This window comes from Hyposmocoma kahamanoa, unplaced genomic scaffold (genome assembly GCF_003589595.1).
Source record: "Hyposmocoma kahamanoa isolate Upper Pololo Valley unplaced genomic scaffold, ASM358959v1 120, whole genome shotgun sequence".
In the NCBI taxonomy this organism is placed as follows: Eukaryota; Metazoa; Arthropoda; class Insecta; order Lepidoptera; family Cosmopterigidae; genus Hyposmocoma; species Hyposmocoma kahamanoa.
The window spans coordinates 485,318-506,678 of NW_020653415.1; the positions used below are offsets into that span (position 1 = coordinate 485,318).

General features: G+C 33.9%; 2 protein-coding genes across 5 annotated transcripts in view; one reads left to right on the forward strand and one right to left on the reverse strand.

Annotated features, from left to right (window-relative positions):
• LOC113240145 (farnesol dehydrogenase-like) overlaps window positions 1–2,769 on the forward strand; it is an 11,049-nt gene extending 8,280 nt beyond the window's left edge. Inside the window, exons 5-8 of one of the 3 annotated variants that reach the window (XM_026477374.1) lie at window positions 282–411; window positions 764–895; window positions 2,132–2,225; window positions 2,614–2,769. In XM_026477374.1, the coding sequence (XP_026333159.1) occupies window positions 282–411; window positions 764–895; window positions 2,132–2,176 (307 nt within the window). In that variant the 3' untranslated portion in view covers window positions 2,177–2,225; window positions 2,614–2,769. Of the gene's footprint in view, window positions 1–281; window positions 412–763; window positions 896–2,131; window positions 2,290–2,613 lie in introns of those variants that run through there. The other 2 variants (XM_026477375.1, XM_026477373.1) reach the window with 2 other exon arrangements.
• An 809-nt stretch (window positions 2,770–3,578) lies between these two features.
• On the reverse strand, window positions 3,579–20,909 carry LOC113240138. Of its 2 annotated transcripts, none has more exons than XM_026477365.1 (5): window positions 20,828–20,909; window positions 17,015–17,187; window positions 11,085–11,150; window positions 10,073–10,300; window positions 3,579–3,798 (listed from the first exon to the last, which is right to left on the reverse strand). In XM_026477365.1, exons 2-5 carry the CDS (start codon window positions 17,147–17,149, stop codon window positions 3,661–3,663), a joined length of 567 nt encoding a protein of 188 aa, XP_026333150.1. In that variant the 5' UTR covers window positions 17,150–17,187; window positions 20,828–20,909; the 3' UTR covers window positions 3,579–3,660. The 2 variants fall into 2 exon arrangements, with proteins under 2 accessions (XP_026333150.1, XP_026333149.1); XM_026477364.1 differs by having other exon boundaries at window positions 3,581–3,801; window positions 20,828–20,895.
• Window positions 20,910–21,361: the final 452 nt, after the last annotated feature.

Genomic DNA, 21,361 nt, shown 5'->3' on the forward strand with positions numbered 1-21,361 from the left:
CGTGTGCGTGTGCGTGTGCGTGTGCGTGTGCGTGTGCGTGTGCGTGTTTTTGTGTGTATACATATATACATATAATTGCTACAAGTATCGACTATGGAACGATCAATAACATTACCTATTGTGACAATTAATAATCGCGGCTTAAGGCACTTCCATTGTTTTTTTTTCTACAGTCGTGGTGGACTATGGCCTACATCTTTTTCTTCAACGATGTTTTTTTATAATATCAAGATGGTTGATCTACTCCGAGCATTGTGACGTATACGTACTCATTTTTTCAGTCTCGCCGGTCACTACATTCCGTTCGTACCAGGATTCAACATATATCCTGGTACCAAGTATGGTGTGAGAGCATTCTCAGGTACTCTTGTCAACGAGCTGGCTCAACTTAAGAGCAAAATCAAAGTTACGGTAAGGACTGTTTACTTTTATTGTTTTGGCAATTCATATGTTATGTTACCATGAATAGTTTGAAAAATTTTTTTTTATTCAAACCTACCAATAATCAGATGGATGGTCAACCATCATAGAGTAACAAATATTTTTTTCACCTCACTAGTTCGGAAAGACTTTTTTCTCATTAGAAATCTGCACGCAAAAGCATTTTTGCACGCTAGCGTGGAAAAGGTTTTGCAATTCGAACTTGACGATGGACTGTGTATTGTTGTGAATTTCGAACCGCCCGTGGTTATGGTTGTAACATGTATATATAAATTTAATGGTTATGCCGTAAATAAAGCCTGTCTACTTGTATATTCTTCAGAATCTGTCTCCGGGCTTGGTGAGAACAGAGATGGCAGTGGAGGCGACGAAGGCTGTTGACTTCATGCCGCTTGAGCCTCAGGATATAGCCGATGCTGTTCTTTATGCCGTGGCCACACCACCTAATGTTAATGTAAGTTTCCATTTGTTGGTATCGTAACTTTTCATCTCGGCGTAGATCAAAAACTTTTAAGTCTGTAATAATAATTCCCTCTCCAGTGCAGTTCATTATTTTAATTAAAAAAAAAATCATTTGAGGGCTGACCATAATTTAAGTTGTACCAGAATGTCATGGCACTAAATAAAAGAAAAATCGAACGATGTTGGCTTGTCACATTTTCGTATCCTGGATTATTCATATTTGAACTGACACCGTTCTTATTGAAATGCCTAACACTGCAGACTTAAAATGAAGAAGATTAAACTGCCTCCGTGGCCGAAAGGTTCCATTAAAGGTTGTCATGCAGAGGTCCCAGGTTCGATTCCCGGGTTGGGAGAAATATTTGTATGGCCTACATTTAGTTCTCACGTGAGTTTGAGTGTAATTTGTGGTTGTCTACGTGTGTGTCCATGGCATCCGCGACACAGGGTTTCCCTAGTGCGGGGCTATGTTGAGTGTGTATGTTAGTATTATTACGTTATTAATAAAGGAAAAGAGAAACTAGTGACTAGGCAGTATGGTCTTTGGCCTTATCCTGTTCCATGCGAAACAAAGAAAAAACATATCAATTAACTACCCGTAACAATTACTTTAATTTGAAAGTAACGATTTTGTTACGATCTGATGCAAGAAATATTGTTTATAATTTTTATCGCAAAATGAGTGATGAATTAAGACGATTTGAAAATTGGTCTAAAAGCTTACGTACTTATTTAGGTTAGTAGGATTGAATAGACTTGATCAGAAGATAATAGTATAACACTGAAATTCCCCTCGTCCATACAAGGATACATATATTCTGGTTAATTAAATATATAAAATATATTTTTACATTTACTAAATTTTTTTTCACCCTATATTTATGTTGCTAACTATAGTCCATTTGTTTAAGTAATTAACTAAATGTAAACAATCTTGAAACATCTTTTTATTGAAACATATACTTTACAAATCAATAGGAATTAAAAATAGGCATGCAATTTCATATGAAATTAAGTATTTGTATTTTGTATTTGAAGATTGTTTGCATTTAGTTAAGTACGTAAACAAATGGACTATACACATTTACATTTGACTAAGTGCCATCAGATTTTGGTACACTCATTCGTTACATATAATGGAAAGCTGTCATAATTTTTTCCACAAGTAATTGAAGTTTTACAAATTCACAACATCCATTTTTATTGTTTTATTTTTAATTATTTACAGATCACCGAGTTGACGATCCAACCGGTGAACGAGAAGAGATTGTAAATTGTAAGAAAAATATAAATGCACAAATGTGATTCGTTTGATTGGCTACGTACGTTCTTTACTACACTACCCATAAGTACTATTAAATTTATCCTTACATTCTTAAGAACATTTTTTACATTCATTCATTCACTCATGATTTCATTCGTTTTTTTTATAGTATTAAGTGACGTGCGCCTGATAGTAAGCTACACGTCTATCCATAACAGTTGCAATGCCACTCAAAGCTTTAAATCGCAAAGATCTGAGACATAAGTTGACAAGTCTCATTGCCTGTAATTTCACCAGCACCCATATATCCTTCAAAACCGGAACACAGTAATGTTGACATTACTGCTTGGCGGCAGAAATAGACAAGATGGCAGTATTACCCTGGATGACCTCTGTCACAAGGAGCTCTACTGCTCCTAAAATATATTTATTTAACTTCTTTCTAGCGTGCCGCTTCTCTACGAAAGTTGGCGACCATATATGGCTATCCTCATTTTTGAAGCTGCCCCACGAAAAAATGTACTAAGATTGAACCAGTCTCTCAGATTCTTCAACCACTAGGTTTCCCTTCTACCACGACTACGGTTTCCTTAGATTTTCCCCTGCAATATTAGATGAAGAACCTGGTATTTATTACCACTTATTATGTGGCCAAAATATACGCGGCTAAGTGACAAAATAATTTTTTGAGATATTATAAACAACCAGAATCCTGTTCAATGATATTTCAGCTATGCATCGAACACGTTAACTAATTTTTAACTTTTTTTAAAAGAGAATTTTGTGATCTATTTTTTTGCTATTTAAATCGGATATTTGATCATTTGTCACTTAGCCACGCTTTAGTTAGTGGACGGCAGCTATACAGTTGTGAGAATTTCCAACTTTTTCCCATTTGACGTAGAACCTCAACATTGGTGACTCTTTAGATCCGAGATATGCCAAGCATATGTCTATAGAGTCACATCTCAAACGGCTCCGGTTTTGAGCATAATGCTAGGGTCAAGGTGCAACACTCCAAACCACAAGGCATAATTTATTCAACTGTTCTCGAAAATTAATTATCTATGGCGACACATATTTTCGCGGGTTTATAAATAATCATCATCATCTCAGCCCGTTAACACCCACTACTAGGTGTAGGCCTCCTCTTTTGCACTGAAACTGGACGAAATGTGGAGTCCTTTCTATCCCTGCTGTAGCGCATCTGTCTGTTTTATTTTTGTTTTTTTGACAGTTTACAGTAGTACAATTTTTCATCTTACGGTACAAGCGAAGGCGTCCAAAAACCACTTTGCCAAATATTAGATTTTAATTTTTCTTTAATATTTTACTTTTCTTACATTGTTTTGCGGGAAATCTATCTATCATTATATCTTTGTCTATTTATCATAACAATCGACGGTTTCCATTGAAATAAAAGACAGTAATAGTAGTAAAGTTCACATATATTACACAACAACAGTATATGGCACGTGATTGAGTAACAAGTATTAACCAGTGGAGGCCGAAGATGAAGACGACGAAGCCACGCCAAGAACACTGGTGCCGAACTGCAGCAGAGCTCGCAGGATGTCCATTTTCAGGGTCCAAAGAGGTGACGCTGCTTCGCCTGCTGTTTTCGTGGCACCCTGCTGGAATGACATGGATTTGGTTATTTGTGTCGTTGAAAAAATAGGCTAGAAAGCAGTAATGAAATAAAATGTTTGTAGGCGAGAGGTAAAGAAATTTAAGTGCCAAATAGTACTTTTCACCACGGAGCGTTTTAAAGAGAATTAGGCTAGAATCAATCTAAGGTCAAATAAAATATGTTAAATAAAAAACAAACGACGATAGAACTTAACGTCTTTTGCTATTGCGTGATTTCTAGCAATGTTTGTAAAAACATCTAAATTCCAAAATATGCACTTAAGGTCCTTTACCTTTCACTTACAAATATTAACACGCATCTCACAAGGTAAACACACATTGATTTAAATAGGGTGATCCTTAGATACAGTATGGTACATACTACAAGATACAGTGTTAAGAAATGCGACTACGACCATACTACCATTGTTAAAAATCCGGCACTTGGTCAAGAGAGCTTCAAGTTTGACATTTAAGATTCAATTTCACTCTATGCCGTTTGTCATAAGAACGGTTATAGTCCAAATTGCCCGTCTAACTTTACCCAAATCATACCATTATCAAATGGAATTATTTGAAGCTGTGGCCGTGTGACTAAATTACCTTCGTAAGTAATATATAGAAAATATTTCAGTGTTAAATTAAATGTTTAGGTAGAGTTGCTATGAAAGATGATACAGTTATCGGTGGTGTAAGATATACGATAATAAACAATCATAATTAGATTTAGTAGTTGGGTAATAAACACGTATTAAAGTTAGCAAAGGATTTGCAAATAGAATTCATCAAAATGAATTCTATTTGTAAATCTTTTATGCCAAAAGGATAGGTATACAGTAAATTTTGAAGAAGAGAAGTAGTTAAGAAGATAACGCAAGAAAGTGCACAAGTGTAGAGGAATACAAGCAAACGAAAGAAAATAAAGTGCTGTAACAAAACAAGGTGATAGTGAATAATAAACACAGAAACATAACATTTTATTAAGAAAAGTGTAACAATAGATGGAAAGATCCCAACAAAAATCATATAGTAATGTATGCTTCTTACCGTTAAAATGTACTGCGAACTAAAATATTATAAGAACAACCTTGGGTTTAAAAAAACAATTTTCATTTGTACAAACAATCATATACACCACAGTCATGACATGACATCAAAGCCAAAATTACAAAACAATAACCGTCAACCGTCAAAATCAAAGTTTCGTTTAATACCACATTTGGATTTAATAAATTATCACAGTCACTTTACCTTGATGAAAAATTTAAGTTCTTAACATTGTATAAAGGATAACATTTTAAGGTTTTGAATAAAAATGTTTTAGGTAGGTAATTAATTTGATGCAAAAAAATTCTCTTTGTTAGTTCAGAAATCCAATAGAACCATTCTTAAGATAACTTCATAGTTGTTTTAACAATCGCTCTCGTGTCAAGGGAATTATTTTCTGTCACGATTCGTGGCAGCTGCTGCAGCTACTACTGCTGCTACCTTTCGTTGACATCTTTGACATTTCACCGAGTAATGCCATTAGGAAACTTGCGAAGAACCCAGCGGAATCCTTAGGGCGTTCCCCACCGTTTTCTTCTGAACTTGCATCTGGATCTCCTCCCTGAAATGTACTTGATAGCTTCAGTCTTAAAAAATCACCAGCATTTTTTGAGGTTGTTTATTGCATTACTTTTTCATAGCAATCAATTGTCACATTAAGTTAAAGAATAAGCGGCTAAAGATTTTGATACTCACCGCACTGGTGCCGCTTATTAATTTTGATAGGAAAGTACCGAAGAAGGCACCGTTGTTTTGCTAAAAAGAAATCAGCATATTAATAACGATGTAGACTAAGATGAAATCACGAACAAAACAGGATTAATAAGTAAACGTTACATACCGATCCCCCTCCAGTAATGGTATCAAGTGAAGTTAGAAGGTAGCTAGCAATAATTGCTCCTGGATTTTCTTCTCCTTCAGACTGAAATTTGAATGAAAGATGTAATGTGTATATTGTTTTTTTATAATAAATAAAAATGTGTACTTGATAAAGATACACAACATCATAAAAGATAACTTTATGAACACTTACCAATAAACCAACAAACAGACCGATACCAGATGCAATAAGAGCGTTTAAATCAATTCCATCGCCCTACAAGCAAATTAATCAAATTAACAAAATGTGAAAAGATAAATAAAAATCTGACACAAAAAATAATCGTCGACTTACACTGAGATTAGCGACTATACCACTGACTGTAGCTAACAAGGATCCTAAATCAGATTGGCCATCCTCCTGAAAACGTATACATAATTTGAAACTTCCCACACGACTGGAAGGTATCACGACAAACTATTAATTTAGAAACATTACTAGTGGTTTAACACTTACTCCACCACTCAATCCTGCCAAAAGCCCTAATATTCCACCTCCTTGCCCATCGCCTTCAGGAGGTTCATCAGAACCGTAATCAGAGGTATCTCCATTATCACCATTGGAATCTTGCTTGGATTTTGAATCACCATTTGAAGCATTCTCATTTCCATTGCCGTTGCCACCATTACCTTTGGCTGGTTTGACGTCTTCTACACTTTCTTCTGCTGCATTATTTTCATCACTTCGATTATTATTATCACCATTACCATCATCATCTTCTAAAGATTCGCTCTCGGAATCACTTCTACTTTCTCTATCATCGATATCTTCACTGTTATTTTCTTTAGTGTCTTGTCTTTGGAAAGGCGGTGGTTTCAAGTCTATGTAATCAATATCTATTTCATTATCTAGTACATCTTGTCGTCGATTGATTTGAAATTGAAATTGATTGCGCATCAGATACTCGCGTATTAAGTTTTGTATTAATATCTGGAAGAAAATGTTTGTCATAATTTATACTACTAATATTTAAAACGTTAGCTGTGTTTCTAGCTTTCTAATCTGTAAACTATACCCAAGCACGTTTAATGATATGATAACCGTCACCACTGGTAGTTGTATAACGATGAAAAATATTACTATAACGGTTGAAAATGAATAACATACTGCACGTATATGTACCGATGGACTGAATATTATAAAGACATGTAAGAGGGATGCTTATTCTTTCAAATAATAACTCTCTCATTTGAAATAAAAGTTATCCCTGTCAGTTATCAAGTGCGTAATTTTGGAGGAAAAAAAAACAAAAGAATACTTACATTTTATCACATTGCCAATCAAAACTCGTTCCACTCGAAATAACATTCGTGCTGTGCTTTTGTAATGTGCATAAAAAACAAACAAATCGTGAGGTGTTTACACAATAAAACGTTTTGTGGTCGTTTTCGTCCTGATTATCTTGTGCTGCATCTTTACTTTACATTACAGTACAGTTCTAGAGTCTACAAGTTGATGATTTTTGAGTTGTTCATACGAATTATAATTACTCGGAAAAAGATTATTCACACAGACATTTCGGAGTGAATAAAGCCTCAAGTGGGATATGAAAGATTTTTTTTGGATCTAAATTGGTTATATTTGTTTATTCAACCAAACCAACGTTTCGGGTCTTTTACAGGTCGCATGGTCATGGCTGACTGAGATGATTTTGAGATTTCAGTTAGTTTGATTGAAAATAGAAATATACGTGAGTTAGATCCGATGCGTAAAACTTGTGAAAATCTATAAAAAACCTCTAGTATACCGGTAATTAATCTTTAAATTTCATCCATACTTAACATTAAGGGAGTCAACACTCAACAATGTTGTGTGTTTCGCATTTGGCAGTTCAAGCGGAAGCGACGTGTGCAACGTTGTTTTCGCTGTTTCTGCATGAATTTAAACCTTTTTCTAACTGACTCAAGCCAGTTCCGCTTTAATTAGTGTTACTTGCACTGTTAATAGTGTATACTCCTTAATTGGTTATTGCAATATAAAACCAATGTAATGGCAAGAACAAGTTACGATTGAAGCGTTTTTTAGTTTGTTTTGAGTTTACGTAAGCCGTATGTCAACAACTTGGTCCAATGCGGAATAAGTATGGTGATCTTGACTTTTAGAGGACATTCATTTTTCATTTTGTCAAAAATAACTGTATCTATGTTTTGCAAAACCAAATTGCAAATAGTTTTACAAAAAGTACTTAATCGGTTGTAGGTAAGCCTAAATCGTGTTTAATACGATGTAACATGATGCTTAGTAGCGGTAGACCTTTTTGTGAAAGAGTTCGTCCACAGAAGTACAGCACCTTATCTATTTCTACCGCCAAGTAGCAATATAGCATAGCTGTATTCCAGTTTCGAAGGGTCAGGATGCTGGTGAAATTACAGGCACGTGGACTTGTTAAAGCTCTGAGTGGCATTGCTTTGGACAAGCGTATCACTTACGACCAGGCGAACGACTTGTTCGTTTCTTTACTGGGTATCATAAAAATTTTTAAAACATCCTTGTAAACCATATTTAGATCTTTGTCCCTTGTGTTTAGCTTGTCTTTTGCGTGCGTCGAAATTTTCACACGAAAGGTTCGATTCCTGGACCAATTTGGGAAACTATTTTATTACTCAAATTATAAGAAATTCTCTAGTTTGAGATCAGGTAATTGGTCCACATTATATTGCATTCAGCTTTTTTATATCAAGTGACGAGACAAACAAGTCGTGGACCTGGTGGTAAACGACACGCCTACCCTCAACTGTTGACGAATCTCTCAAAAATTGAACTCGCAAAGATCTGAGCAGGATTCAAAACTGGAACGCAGTAATGTTCACATCAAAAGTTTAAACTTTTTTTTATAGTGTTGTTTTATGTAAGAGCACACTACATTATGGTATAATTGTAATTTTATTCTCGTTTTAATTAGGTATAGTCGTTCATGTAATTTAATTTTATGTTTTTCATATGTTAAGTATTTAAAACCATTTACATCTTTGCGCTGAAAATCAGCGCTGATGCTCTGCCCAGTTTGAAGCTGATCTGGCTAGCTTTTTGGCTATTCTTGTGTATTTTAGTTAATTTAATTTAATTTTTGTTTTTTATTCAACATCTTAACTGGTATTGATATGTTTCAAATACTTTTGTGAATAGCCAAATTTCTTTCTTTCCTCCTGATATTACAGCTTGGTGGCAGAAATAGGTAGATGGCAGTCAGTCCCTTTCTCTTTCACAAAGAGCAATTGCTCCCGAGCCCCATTGCTATTAAAACATGGCTATTGTAGTGCGTTTAATCAATGCTCACAGGTAACGTAACAGCAAGGAAAATTGGGAATATATTTCCCAAATCATGAAATATTAATAGTTACAATTAGTTGAAACTAGTAGTCACGCCTGACTTGAAAGTAACTTGGCAACAAGGTAACTTGAGCTGGTTCAACGAACTCTGTATAGGTCATGCTGATAATATTAATTTCAAGGGCTTTTATTAACTGAATAATACGACATGATTTTTGGATCTATAACTTAGCACAGTTAATTTGTAAACGTTCAGATTTTTGGACCTAGTACTGATCTTTGCGAGACTACTAATTTTTAAAATTTTATGCGGTTTTACATGTGAGACGCTGATTTTTTACATTTTACACGGTTTGCCCATCACATAACAATATATTAGTTAAATGAAATTACAAACTGCTTGTAAGTAAATATAGAAACTTTTAGGGCTTAATTGGCACCTTGCGGAACACCTAAAATTAATTGTTTTAACCATTGACTTCTTTGACATAGTTTTCAAAAAGATTCCTTTGAATTTTAGTTAATTTGTTGGTAAAGAAAGTTATTTTTTATGTTACTCAATCGATTTTGTTTACCTATTTATGGTAACGTTGTAAAATTGCTACAGCGTGTGGTGTTAGTTGAAGCTATACCCAAAGCAACCGCAAATCACACGCATGACTATTTACGATTAAAATTTCACTGCGGTTACCCATCGAAGTTATGTTAGTCGTACACGTACGTATCTATTGTAATTGGTCTCGAAACTCTCAAATGGTTGCAAGAAAATATTTTATATCTCATAATTATTATTTTAGAAAAGTTTTTGTATTTTGTTATGTATCAAAATACATATTGCGTAAATATATTTATTTAATTTCAGTTGCATCCACTAGAAAGTTAGTTCGGAAACAGGGCATAGGAACAAAAATCTATAAACTGTTACTGTTCGCCGCTAGCAGCAAACGCAATGAGCATGTTAAAACCAACATCGTCTAAATAGTTTTAAGCCTTGTATCGTTTCCTCTATCCTTGTGCACGTATTCTACGGGCATTTCTCTAATGTTATTTCATGAAGATTATTCATCGTTTGTACTTACATTGCCTCCGCTAGAAGAGCTAGGGAACAGAGCATTGGCTAGTCTTAGAAGACTGAAGATATTGCTACCCCCACCGGTAGTCGCCGCGGGTGTAACGGGTTCGTCGAAATCTTCATCATCGTCATCGTCGTCGTCACTTTCGACTGGAGTTGCGAAATCAACTTTGTTCGTTGTCGTGTCTATTGATACTTTTGAAGGAGAATCTGCTTCTGCGTCTGCGTCTTCTTTCTGTTCGGCAATAAATAACATAAATGGTAAATGACGAATGTCGACAATACAATGTGTAATATTCCGTTAAAGATAAAAGCGTTTCCCAAAACACTTCCTTGACAGTCCCGACACTACAGAAGGGAGATAAGTTGCTACGGGAAGCTAAATACAAGCGAGGAACACATTGTGTCAGGAAAAAAGTGGGAGTTCGGTCTAGGACTATTATAAGATAAGAACTGACAGCGGAGTCGCGTCGACCTGTCATCTTGACCACTTACTCCCTGCTTCTCTAATTCTTTTCCTCTAAGTCACATACACATACTTACAGTTTACTTACATCTTTCTATGTCATTAAACATGTACTACTTTTTATGTCATAAAATGTATTTCTTACGTATATGGAATGTATATAACGCAAGAAATGTTGGTTTCAGATATTTAGCCAATGACAATATGCCGTTAAAATCAAAAACATAGAGTCTATAAGACGACTTATCGTTTCATAGCTCAATTGGGTGATCGATAGTCCCGATAATGCGAAAAAGTCGCCGGAAAAAGTTCCAGCCGAATAGAAAGAGTTTTTCTTTAAGTTTGTTCGATCTGTATCAATAATAACAATGGTCTATTTTCAAACAATGGTTTTTCATGTACAATGTAGTATCAGAGTAAAGAAATCGACTTCTTTTGGAGTTTGAGCATGACGATAATAAACGTTTTAATTTCCGAAGACTACAACTACTTCAAGAAACCTATGCTTCAGAAATGAGAAAATGTATTAGGTAATACGAAAGAAATAACTTACGGGGCTATCTAGGTTATTCGCTGAGTCTTCCTGACGTCTCGGTCTGATTTCTGAACCGGCTCCCATCTGTAACAGGCAATTCATCAATATATTTACGGTGGTGGTTACTATTGAAATTAATGAAGCTGGAAAGGAACATGTTGCACACACTGTGGTATGTCTATGTCACAGCCGTTACGTAGATTGTGGCTGAATTTCTAAATCCATTAACACGTATTTGGTAATTGAAAAACACTGTACTATATGCCAAATAAATGATTTATTTATTCTTATTATTATATCATCATCATCATTTATATGCCATTTGGGGACTTCACACGTTTTTCGAGGGTTGTGAACCTTCTTCGTCGTGCAGGATTCATCACGATATTTCCCTTCACGTGAACCTTCTTCGTCGTGCAGGGTTCATCACGATATTTCCCTTCACCAAAAAGTACATGATAAATTTGCAATTAAATTACGCACAGAAATTCCGAAAAACTCAGAGGTGCGAGCTAGGATTCAAACCCACGGTCACCACGGCTGGACCATATTATTATTTATGTATTCATTTTATTAAAAAAAAAATGATACAAACATATTACATATATTATTATTTTTCCTATGGTTACCAAAATCTTCATGTTGAGATATTTCATACCTCTTTTAAGAAGTGACATGCAAAAAATTACACACTTATATTTTTTTACACATGATCATAGCATCCAAATATACAATAATTGTGTAGGAAATGAAACTATTTTTACCGGATTTGAAACGAAAAATATTTGTTTTTTCAAACAAACCAACATTTCGGACCCTTTACAGGTCCCATGGTTACGGTTCAGTCAACCGGAAAAAATAGTCTCATTTCCTACGTGTAACAACCGCGAAAACCTAAGAACTCGTTACAATAATTATAATTATATCATTCAATACTGTAGAATAAATAGTTAAATGTGTGTTACACCACTTTTGCGCTGGTAGCCTCTATATACATAGATTGATCACAAAGAAAAATTCCGTCGATCTGACTGGAATGTCTGGATTCTTGGGTTGTAGTTGGGTTTGTTGCCATGCCAGGGCCACCGCTCCGAGCTACTGACCGCGTCAGCAGATTTGACGAGTTTGTTTATGTGCTTGTTACAAATCTTTGTATTGGGCTTACCTCAGCTCAATTTAAAATTTATCCGGTTCTAATACGTTTCATTTTGCTTGGGTCGAGCGGCAGGGTCACTGACTTTATTTCAGAATTTTTTTTTTTACGAAATACGTATAATATATTTGAAAAATGTATATCGTATATTATACGTATTCTATTTAGTTCACTTGATATAAAGAAAATTATTGGATATGTAAAGTACATATTGAACACAGCGGTATTCTTCTAAAATTTCGAGGTAATTTGTGCTTTTTTTTATCGTGAAAATTTTTGGTAATCGTGTTTTTACATCGTATAGTAAATCAGTATACATATATCATTGACTTACAATTATATGGACGTCGGGTCCGCGCTAAAAAGTGTCCGCACTTGTAAGGCGCTAAAATCGTATACAGAGCGCCAAACTCCGCTTTAGTCTTCATTTGTTCGACTGACAGCGCGATACTGCGATGACATTACAATTTAAATTTCGAATAGGTTGACTTGGGACATTTTTTTCGTGGTTTTTGTATTAGACCCGTCGTCCATTTATTTGTAAGTCAATGACATATATCATCAATTTTACTATATATTTATACCAAAGTGATTGATTTAACACTTTCACTGTTATGCGAATCAACCAAAGCCATTGAGGTTACTCTTAAACGATTTTTTTCTTAAAAACTTATTTAAGTTACTCATTCAGCCAGGTACCTTTACAGCACCTAGAAGTTGACGATAACAAACTAGTGAAGTTTACCCAAAAAACATATGAAAATTTTCATGATATCCAATAAATCAACATTACTGTACAAATATACTAATACAGGCCACAGGATATGATATATCTTGATATTCTAGTAAATCAACAGGTTAGTCTTGTTTTAAATTGTGTTGCAACATTCATAATTATCGTAACCACTAGTTCTGTGGGTTATTTTAGAGCAGTTACACACGGCGAGTTTTAACCGCTTCTGCAGCGTTTCAGTCGCGATGCAGTCGCTAATCGTCTACCTTTATACACACGCGCGATTAAAGCAGCGATACTATTGCGATGCACGTTCTTATTTAATTTTTTTTATTAATTTGAATCAGGCAACTATGGCTTAAACAATATCTCTGTGTCGTTCATTTTAATAGTGACTTATCTCCTTGTAACTGAATTATGTCACTTTTCACGTTTATAATGAATATTTAGCAGTTTTCGTTCCATGAATGAAGTAACGCCTTTTTTTAAATATATCAAATGCACAGGATGGTAAGCTACACGCCTGTTCATAACAGTTGCAGTGCTGCTACTCAGAACTTTAAATCGCACGTGCCTGTATTTTCACCAGCACTCTTACCCTTTAAAACTGGGACACAGTACTGCTGACATTACTGCTTGGCGGCAGAAATAGGTAAGGTGGCAGTGCTTCTCTGGACGAACCTTTCACAAGGAGCTCGACTGCTACTAAATTCTTTCGTCTAGGCGTTACTTCACTTTTGAAAGATATGATTAATTAATGTGATACCATTAAGCAACAAATATGCATTATAAATATAGAGTTACACCAATTTTCACTATGAACGACACATATAGCTTAAGGACTAACATATATGTATAAAACATAACGCAAAAATAATGGCTAATCTACATGAATTGCACTTGTCGGCATCGATGCAACCGCCTATAAAACGCAAGTGTCGCGATTGCAATGCGGCTAAAATCGTCGTGTGAACCCCTCTTACTAGCTGTAAACTGGTACTTAGTTATTATATAATAGTTCATGGTACAGTTGACGACGCGTACAGCATACCCAAACATATGTTTCTCTAACATGTATATTGGTATTAAGTATTTCGAATTGCTAATTAATGAGTTAATGAGTTTTATAGTTAAATAATCTCAGTAAAGAGTACTAAAAAAACCGACTCAAAAGTCATTCATCCCCTAGTTTGCCACCCTTAGACATTGAATATTTTCTTCACATTGAAATAGGACCACTACCGAGGTACCCTCTTTCCAACAAAAAAGAATCATAAAAAAAACATGTGTCGAATTGAGAACCTCTTCCTTTTTTTATTTCAATAATATATTTTGTAGGTAAAATTAATTCAAATTAATTTTGAAAAAAGAAAATCAATCAACAGTACTCTCGTCTTTGCACACAGTTTTTCCACTCTTTAAGGCACACACACAAAAATTAAAGCTCCTTGGTATAATAAGGTCATATCTGCAAAATGACAACGTTTCAGGAGAGAGGTTTCAAGATTCTACGAATTCGTTCATAGAATCTTTATTAGTCGATAACTTTTTTATGCTTATATAGGAGTTATAAAATTTCACATATACATAATTTGTTTTACGTAGTTTGTATTTTTGTATCACTTTCATTGATAAAAGCACTTTTGACGTGGTGCTTGATTTTTGGCATCCAAGTTCGTATTGTAAATGGACCGAAGTCCTTGAAAGTTACGCAACATAGTGAGACTTTCTTATTTGTTTCAGATAGGAACAGTCATTTTTGTGTTTGTAAAACTATAACAATTAGTATGTAGGTCAATTACAGTTATCCAACAAATTAATTACTGACAGCAAGACGTGTATAGTACCTATAATTTTATAAAAATTCTAACTTACGAGCTTTTACCGTAATCGGAAATCTTAACGTAATTTCATAAAGCAACTGAATGCTATTATATATTTATTTCCACAAAATCTCGTAAAAAGGTCCCATAAACGTTGTGTCTATCACAGACGTCATCAAAGGTCAACTAACCTTGGCATAGAAATCCTTCGACGATGAACATAACCAATGACCATTATTTCATTTAAAGAGGATTGCGTCATATTCCTTAGCGAGCAATGAATGGTGTGTTACGGAGAAATTACGCAATACGACGTGATTACAAGTGTGCATTATTAAATGACGCAGTGCATTGCACGATTCCAAAGAGGTTTTACAAAGAAGCAATCAAATTAAACTTTTTATAAAGCTACCCATCGCCGCGCTGGCGATGTGATTGATAATGTTTGAGAAGGTCGTAATAACATTTTTTCACTATTGATGCGGACATATGACGGCATTTCGAAATATCTGTACAATTTTTTAGCTAGATTACAATAAGTCAGAATGAACGGAACCTCTTTGGTATTCATTAAAAGGTAGCGTAATTTTGAAATACGAATTTTTAACAAAGAAGAATAGTTTCAAACAACAATCCCATTTAGTGTCTGTGATTTGGGAGGTGATACTGTTTTTAACACTTTCCTTTTTGTTTTTTTTAATGAACAATTCACGTTTATTTAGACGTTTTCAGACGGTTGCAATGTCATAAATAACCAGGGCATAATACGTTGAGGCCAGCGGACAGGTGACGGGGATGATCGCACATAAAAAGTGCGATTTTATCATAAGTCATAAAATAGCACGGACTACGTGGAACAAATTATGTAATAGTGAAATTTTATAAATCTCCTACTTAAGCGTAAAAAGTTATCAACTAATTTCATTTTTAGGGACCTCTCAACTGAAAAGTTGTCAATTTGCAGATGTGGCAACAAAGGAGTGCGAAATTTTTCCTTTTTTTTGGTTTTCATTCCACCTATTTTCTTATTTTTTATTTTGACTTCGGCACAAAGTAGTCTAGCACCATTAAAAACAGTACAGAGTACTAAAAAACCGTCCTCAAAAGTCATTCATCCCCTAGTTTGCAACCCTTAGAGGTGGAATATTTTCTTAAAATTTTAATGGAACCACGTCTGAGGTACCCTCTTTCTAACAAGAAATGAATCATCAAAATCAGTTCATAAATGAGTTATTGCGTGATAAAAAAAAACATACAGTGGAATTGAGAACCTCCTCCATTAAATAAAGTAAATGAAAAGAAATAACTATTGAAATTCAATCAACAAATACGTTACATTAAACAAATAAGTTACAAGTCAGAGGGTAATTTTTTTTTAGGTAAAATTACGGCTTACTGCGTAGATGAAATCTATCGGTGCAATTAAGCAAATCAAACAATAATTATAATACTGCGGTTTCTACTTCAGTTGAGCTAGGTAATGAAGCATTAAAAAAATTATATGATTATGAGCATTTTGAACGCGAAATGCACGACTAATTTTATATATTATTAATAAATTTATATATTTATAGAGCATTGACTACAGAGTCATTACCTTGAAAAAGTAACAAATAATTTTATTAAGACACTCGAAACACAATATGTATACATAAACTAACGATTAATTTGTGCAAAAATAGTAAATACAAACATCCGCCATTTTTTCTTGGTGAGCGATTAATGTGAATAAACTTTGTTTTTTTTTAAATAATGCAGGTTTAGCATTGATAGAGACTAGAGATTAAACTCGCGAAGGTAGAGAAATTTTTCTCTTGTCTTAGGAAAATCCCGCTACTCCAGCATTAGTGTGCGCGATTGTGATATTCTTCCTCATACTTTGTCTATCGACGCGGAATCGCATTAATTTGGTCAGGAGAAGCGTCATCTCCATGTAGTAAGAGCGAAAAAGATACGCGTTTACACGGCGGAAGCAGAACACGCAGCGTATTTTTCGCCGTCTTTTTTTCAATTACACGGACATAAAACTTTTTTATTTATTTATTATTGTTGGTTACTATAATACACTATAATAATAATCACAACTATTTTTTTGCAATTTGTGACAACCCTAACACTTTTGCGTATGACAGCGTAAGTATACCTACACGGGTGGCGGTATCTTCGAACATCAAAGGCGTTGCGCTATTGTAGGGAAGATAGATATATGGTGAAATAGAAAAAAGAAAAACAGACTTACCAAATCCTTTTCCTGTTCGTTTGAATCTAATTCATTGTCCCCATCGACTCTTTTCAACCGCAGCTCCAAAGGCGCGCTGAAAGCGTTTCCCAGCAACGAGACCACTAACAAGATACATAGACGTCTTTGCTCCATCGCGATGCTCACACCAATGACGATATTCGGCGACGTTTCTGAATTGTCATTGAAATATAGATCGTTAACAAAACCAGTAATGGAATGCGTTTGGAATAATAGATAATTAATTAAGTTATAATGCAGGTAATTTACGTATGGGACAGTGTAATTAATTAATTGTTCAGTAATAAGCTTTAGGTTTTTGAATGTAACTTAATTACAGCAATTAAGAGTGATGAATTTATAATGCATTAAATGTAATTGTCACAATTTGGTAATTTCTATATGTAGTTAGTTGATGAAATAACTATTTAGCGTTGTTACGTGATTCATACAACTAATTCATATTAGTTCATTGAACTGAACAGCAAATCAGAGTAGTAACAGAATTCTACTGTGTCGAAGGGTCTCTTTTGAAACAATTGTAATTTTAGTCGTTGAAAAACCAAATACAAAGGTACGACAAGCACATAGAAAAATTCGTGAGGTCCGCTGGTTCATTCCGTGGCTTAGTTGGTATAGCGTCTGGCACGTTATGCTAGAAGACGTCAATTCGAATCCGACCGGATCGAAGGATTATTTCTGAGTGTTCGATCTTTGTATTAATAATTATAACAAACTAGTGGAGTAATTTCACATAAAAATAATTGAATATCAATTCAATATAAATTTAAATCGTAAATTTGTTTTGACTTCAGACGTTTGTGTTTTTGTTTTACGTTGTATTTTGACAGGTTTATACTACATTATTTTGTATTCATTATTGTTAGTCACGATCATATTATCCCCTGAGACATTGTTATTGTGATATTGATAATAAGAAATAAATGATTCTTTTCTATTTCATTGTACCCAAACCAGAACCGATTTAGAAAAGTTAATTTCTCAAATTGGCCCTACTGGGAATCGAATCTAGGACCTCCTTATCCAGCGCCCACAGCGCAAACCGTTCGTCAGAGGTCTTCAAAATATGAAAGCTGTTTATTGAAATGTTGAGACATACGAGAACGGTTAAAAAGTAAAGATGACCATGCATGGCTACTTTTTAATATAATTTTGGTCACTAACCTGACGTATTTGCTGTTTATTATTATTATTGATTCATTGAGCATAAGCTACCAGTTTAAAAAGATTATTAAGAAACTCAAAATTATGCTTAGATTAAAAATTCATTCATTTAAAATCTGTAACTACAAAAAATGGCCCTTTTTTCAGTTTTTTTAGGTTAATGGTTCACTTCATTGACCTACCAACAAAGATCACTTACAGTTATTACAATGTAACATACCGTAAATTATAGTTGGTGAACATGTTATCTAAATTGCACACCTATTTATGAGTGAACACAGCCTGCAAAAACAACGTAAATAAATGTAAATTAACTTGAATTTAAAAACAGCGATTTCCCTTTTTTAAGGTAATACAAACAAAAATAACAAATACAAATGAATTAAGGTCTCGGACAGTATCAAACTAGACGAGGGAAAAAAAGTTGAAATAAAAAAGAAAAAGAAAGAGTTTTGAGAGAAAAATTAGTGTCACTTTCGTTTATTACGTCTCGCTTTGCATGGGCAACAAGTCGAAAGAAAAAATGAGCAACTTATACTTTCTTCTACCAGACTAGTGAATCTCTGAAAAAAACTTCGGGTTCCTGTAGTGTTTACAAAACCTAATATTCAGCCAAGTATTATGACGTTTTGAGTTTCTTAATTATTTGTAACCTGTTTAAGTTGATGGCTCTATAGTCAATGCTCAATAAATACATAATAATAACTAGTAAATCTGTAACAAAAAGAGTAAGCTATACATTGATTTACAATTATATGGATGTCGGGTCCGCGCTAAAAAGTGTCCGAACTTATAGGGCGTTAAAATCGTATACAGAGCGTCATTCACGCTTTAGTCTTCGTTTCTTCCACTGACAGCGAAGCAAGCAAAATTAGACAGTACTGCGATGACATTACAATTTAAATTCAACGTTTTAGCTTTTTCATATTCCTTTACATGTCACTACGTTTAAATAGGTTGACTTGGGACATTTTTTTCGTGGTTTTTGTATTAGACCCGTCGTCCATTTATTTGTAAGTCAATGAAGCTATATAATTTTTTATTTATTAATGAACGGCAAAACGTCACGATATAGGTCAGATTTTTTTTAATCGGAAACAGGCAAACGAGATTTCTTAACAGCCACCCCTCGCACATTCAATTGCATGTTTCCTTAATCTGTCTTTTTTGAAAACGGAGTAAAATGACAGGTTACTCAAAAGTGTTAAATATATAGCCGAACTTGCTTCATTTGAATCATCCAATTACTGAGCACAGCTCCATTTGAATTGTCAATTTTTGTAAGTTCATACTTACGTACACTGTATTTAGAACTATGTTTATGAAAAATACAAAGTTAAAGTTTTTAATTTTAATTCAATATAGATAACCAAATCTGGATATTCTTGTTAAAATGTATAAGAATAAAAATTAATCTCGATACTAGTGGTCAACTGTCAAAATGAGAATAAAGAAGGCAATAACGCAATTAATAATTATTAGAACGTCCTAACACTCACAATTCAGTCATGTTTGACAAAATTTTGTCTTCTTTCACAATCTATCGATAAAACTATTCACAACAACTACATAACTATTAAAAATCTTATGAAAATTTGCAACCCTACAAATGTCATTTTACTCCGTCTTCAAAAAATACAGCCTATAGATTGCTAGAAATAGAAATGAATCTCTTTCTTCTGACTTTTATATTACAACAATGCAACATGACAGTTAATGTAAATTATAATGGGCTCCATATTGGCTTTGTACACATAATTGCAAAACTAATAAATAGTAGCAAAACCCACTCAGTTTCAACAATTAGTATAGTAATTGTCATACCTAACAACAAGTTTTCAATTCTAAACAGGTACGTTTCATTACGTAAACTCATATTTATTATTGTTAATTAAAAAAATTGAGCTATGTATGTACAGAATGAACACCACACGCTTAATTCAACCACGTTCCACTAGAATACTCATATTATAGTTAATATATTAACCTTTTACAGTCCACTGTTAGGTATGCTGCCCTCCTTATGATAACTAACGCATAGACATTTTTAGTGAAATTTTGTAATTAACATGATTGTATTTCACGGGATTTGCTACTCCATGTAATCGGTTTTTGAATATCTTATTTTGTTTAAGTTTTATTGCTAAGCAAAATCAGCGTAAAGGAAGTTTTCAAAGAAAAAAATCTTTGAAAATATTTCGATAGTTACAAGAATGCATATCGTCAGCTAAATTCCGAAACCTAGTTACTTCCATTAATGTGATCTTTTGAGTAGGCACAAAAAACAGAATTACTAGATATAATTAAAAAATGTTTGAAAATATTTTGAAAGTTACCAAAATGCATATCGTCGGCTAAATTCGAAAACCTAGTAACGTCCATTAATGTGAACTTTTGAGTACACACAAAAAACGGAATTACCTACTATAAATAATTATAGAAGAATATATGATTAAACGTTTATTATATAACTAAAAGAAGATGTACAAATTATATTTTAAGTTTTAATTTAAGAGTAAAAAAGAGATCTCGTCCAGAGACGGAGTCATGAGGTTTTCAAATTTAAGGCAGTGTGCCTCTCGAGAGAATCTTATCTAACCAATATAAGAAGACTAATGCATTACCAACCTGGAGCGAACAAATACCACAAAAGCACAAAGTTTTCAATTAACACTTAAAAAAATACTTTGTTGTTTACAAAGTATTCTACCTCCCTTTGCTGTTTACATACGCGCACTGAACGAAAACAAACCAACTTGACTTTAAAAAAAAACTCGAATGTTACACTCACTTAGTTTCTACTTGAAAACTGGATTGCGTCAATTCCAGCCTTGTAAATAAGAATTATAAGAAAATATCTACTTTTTCTGCCATAGATTTACACAGAAAGTTTTTTATATTTTATTTATATAAAACTTATATTAAATCTTATAAGGATGCATCTAATTCAAAAGCAAATACAGCCAAGACTCTATACATGTTACTGGACGCTAGTGAAGCAAGTAATATCTTTATAACGTGCACGCGGTTCCCGCCACATATACAGCATGTTGCGTTTGAAAGTTTTCTTTATTTATTTATTCAGAATAGTCCACATACAAAATATTACACATTAAATAAATATTGAACATAACAGCTTTAAACTAAGTGCTTCTACACTTA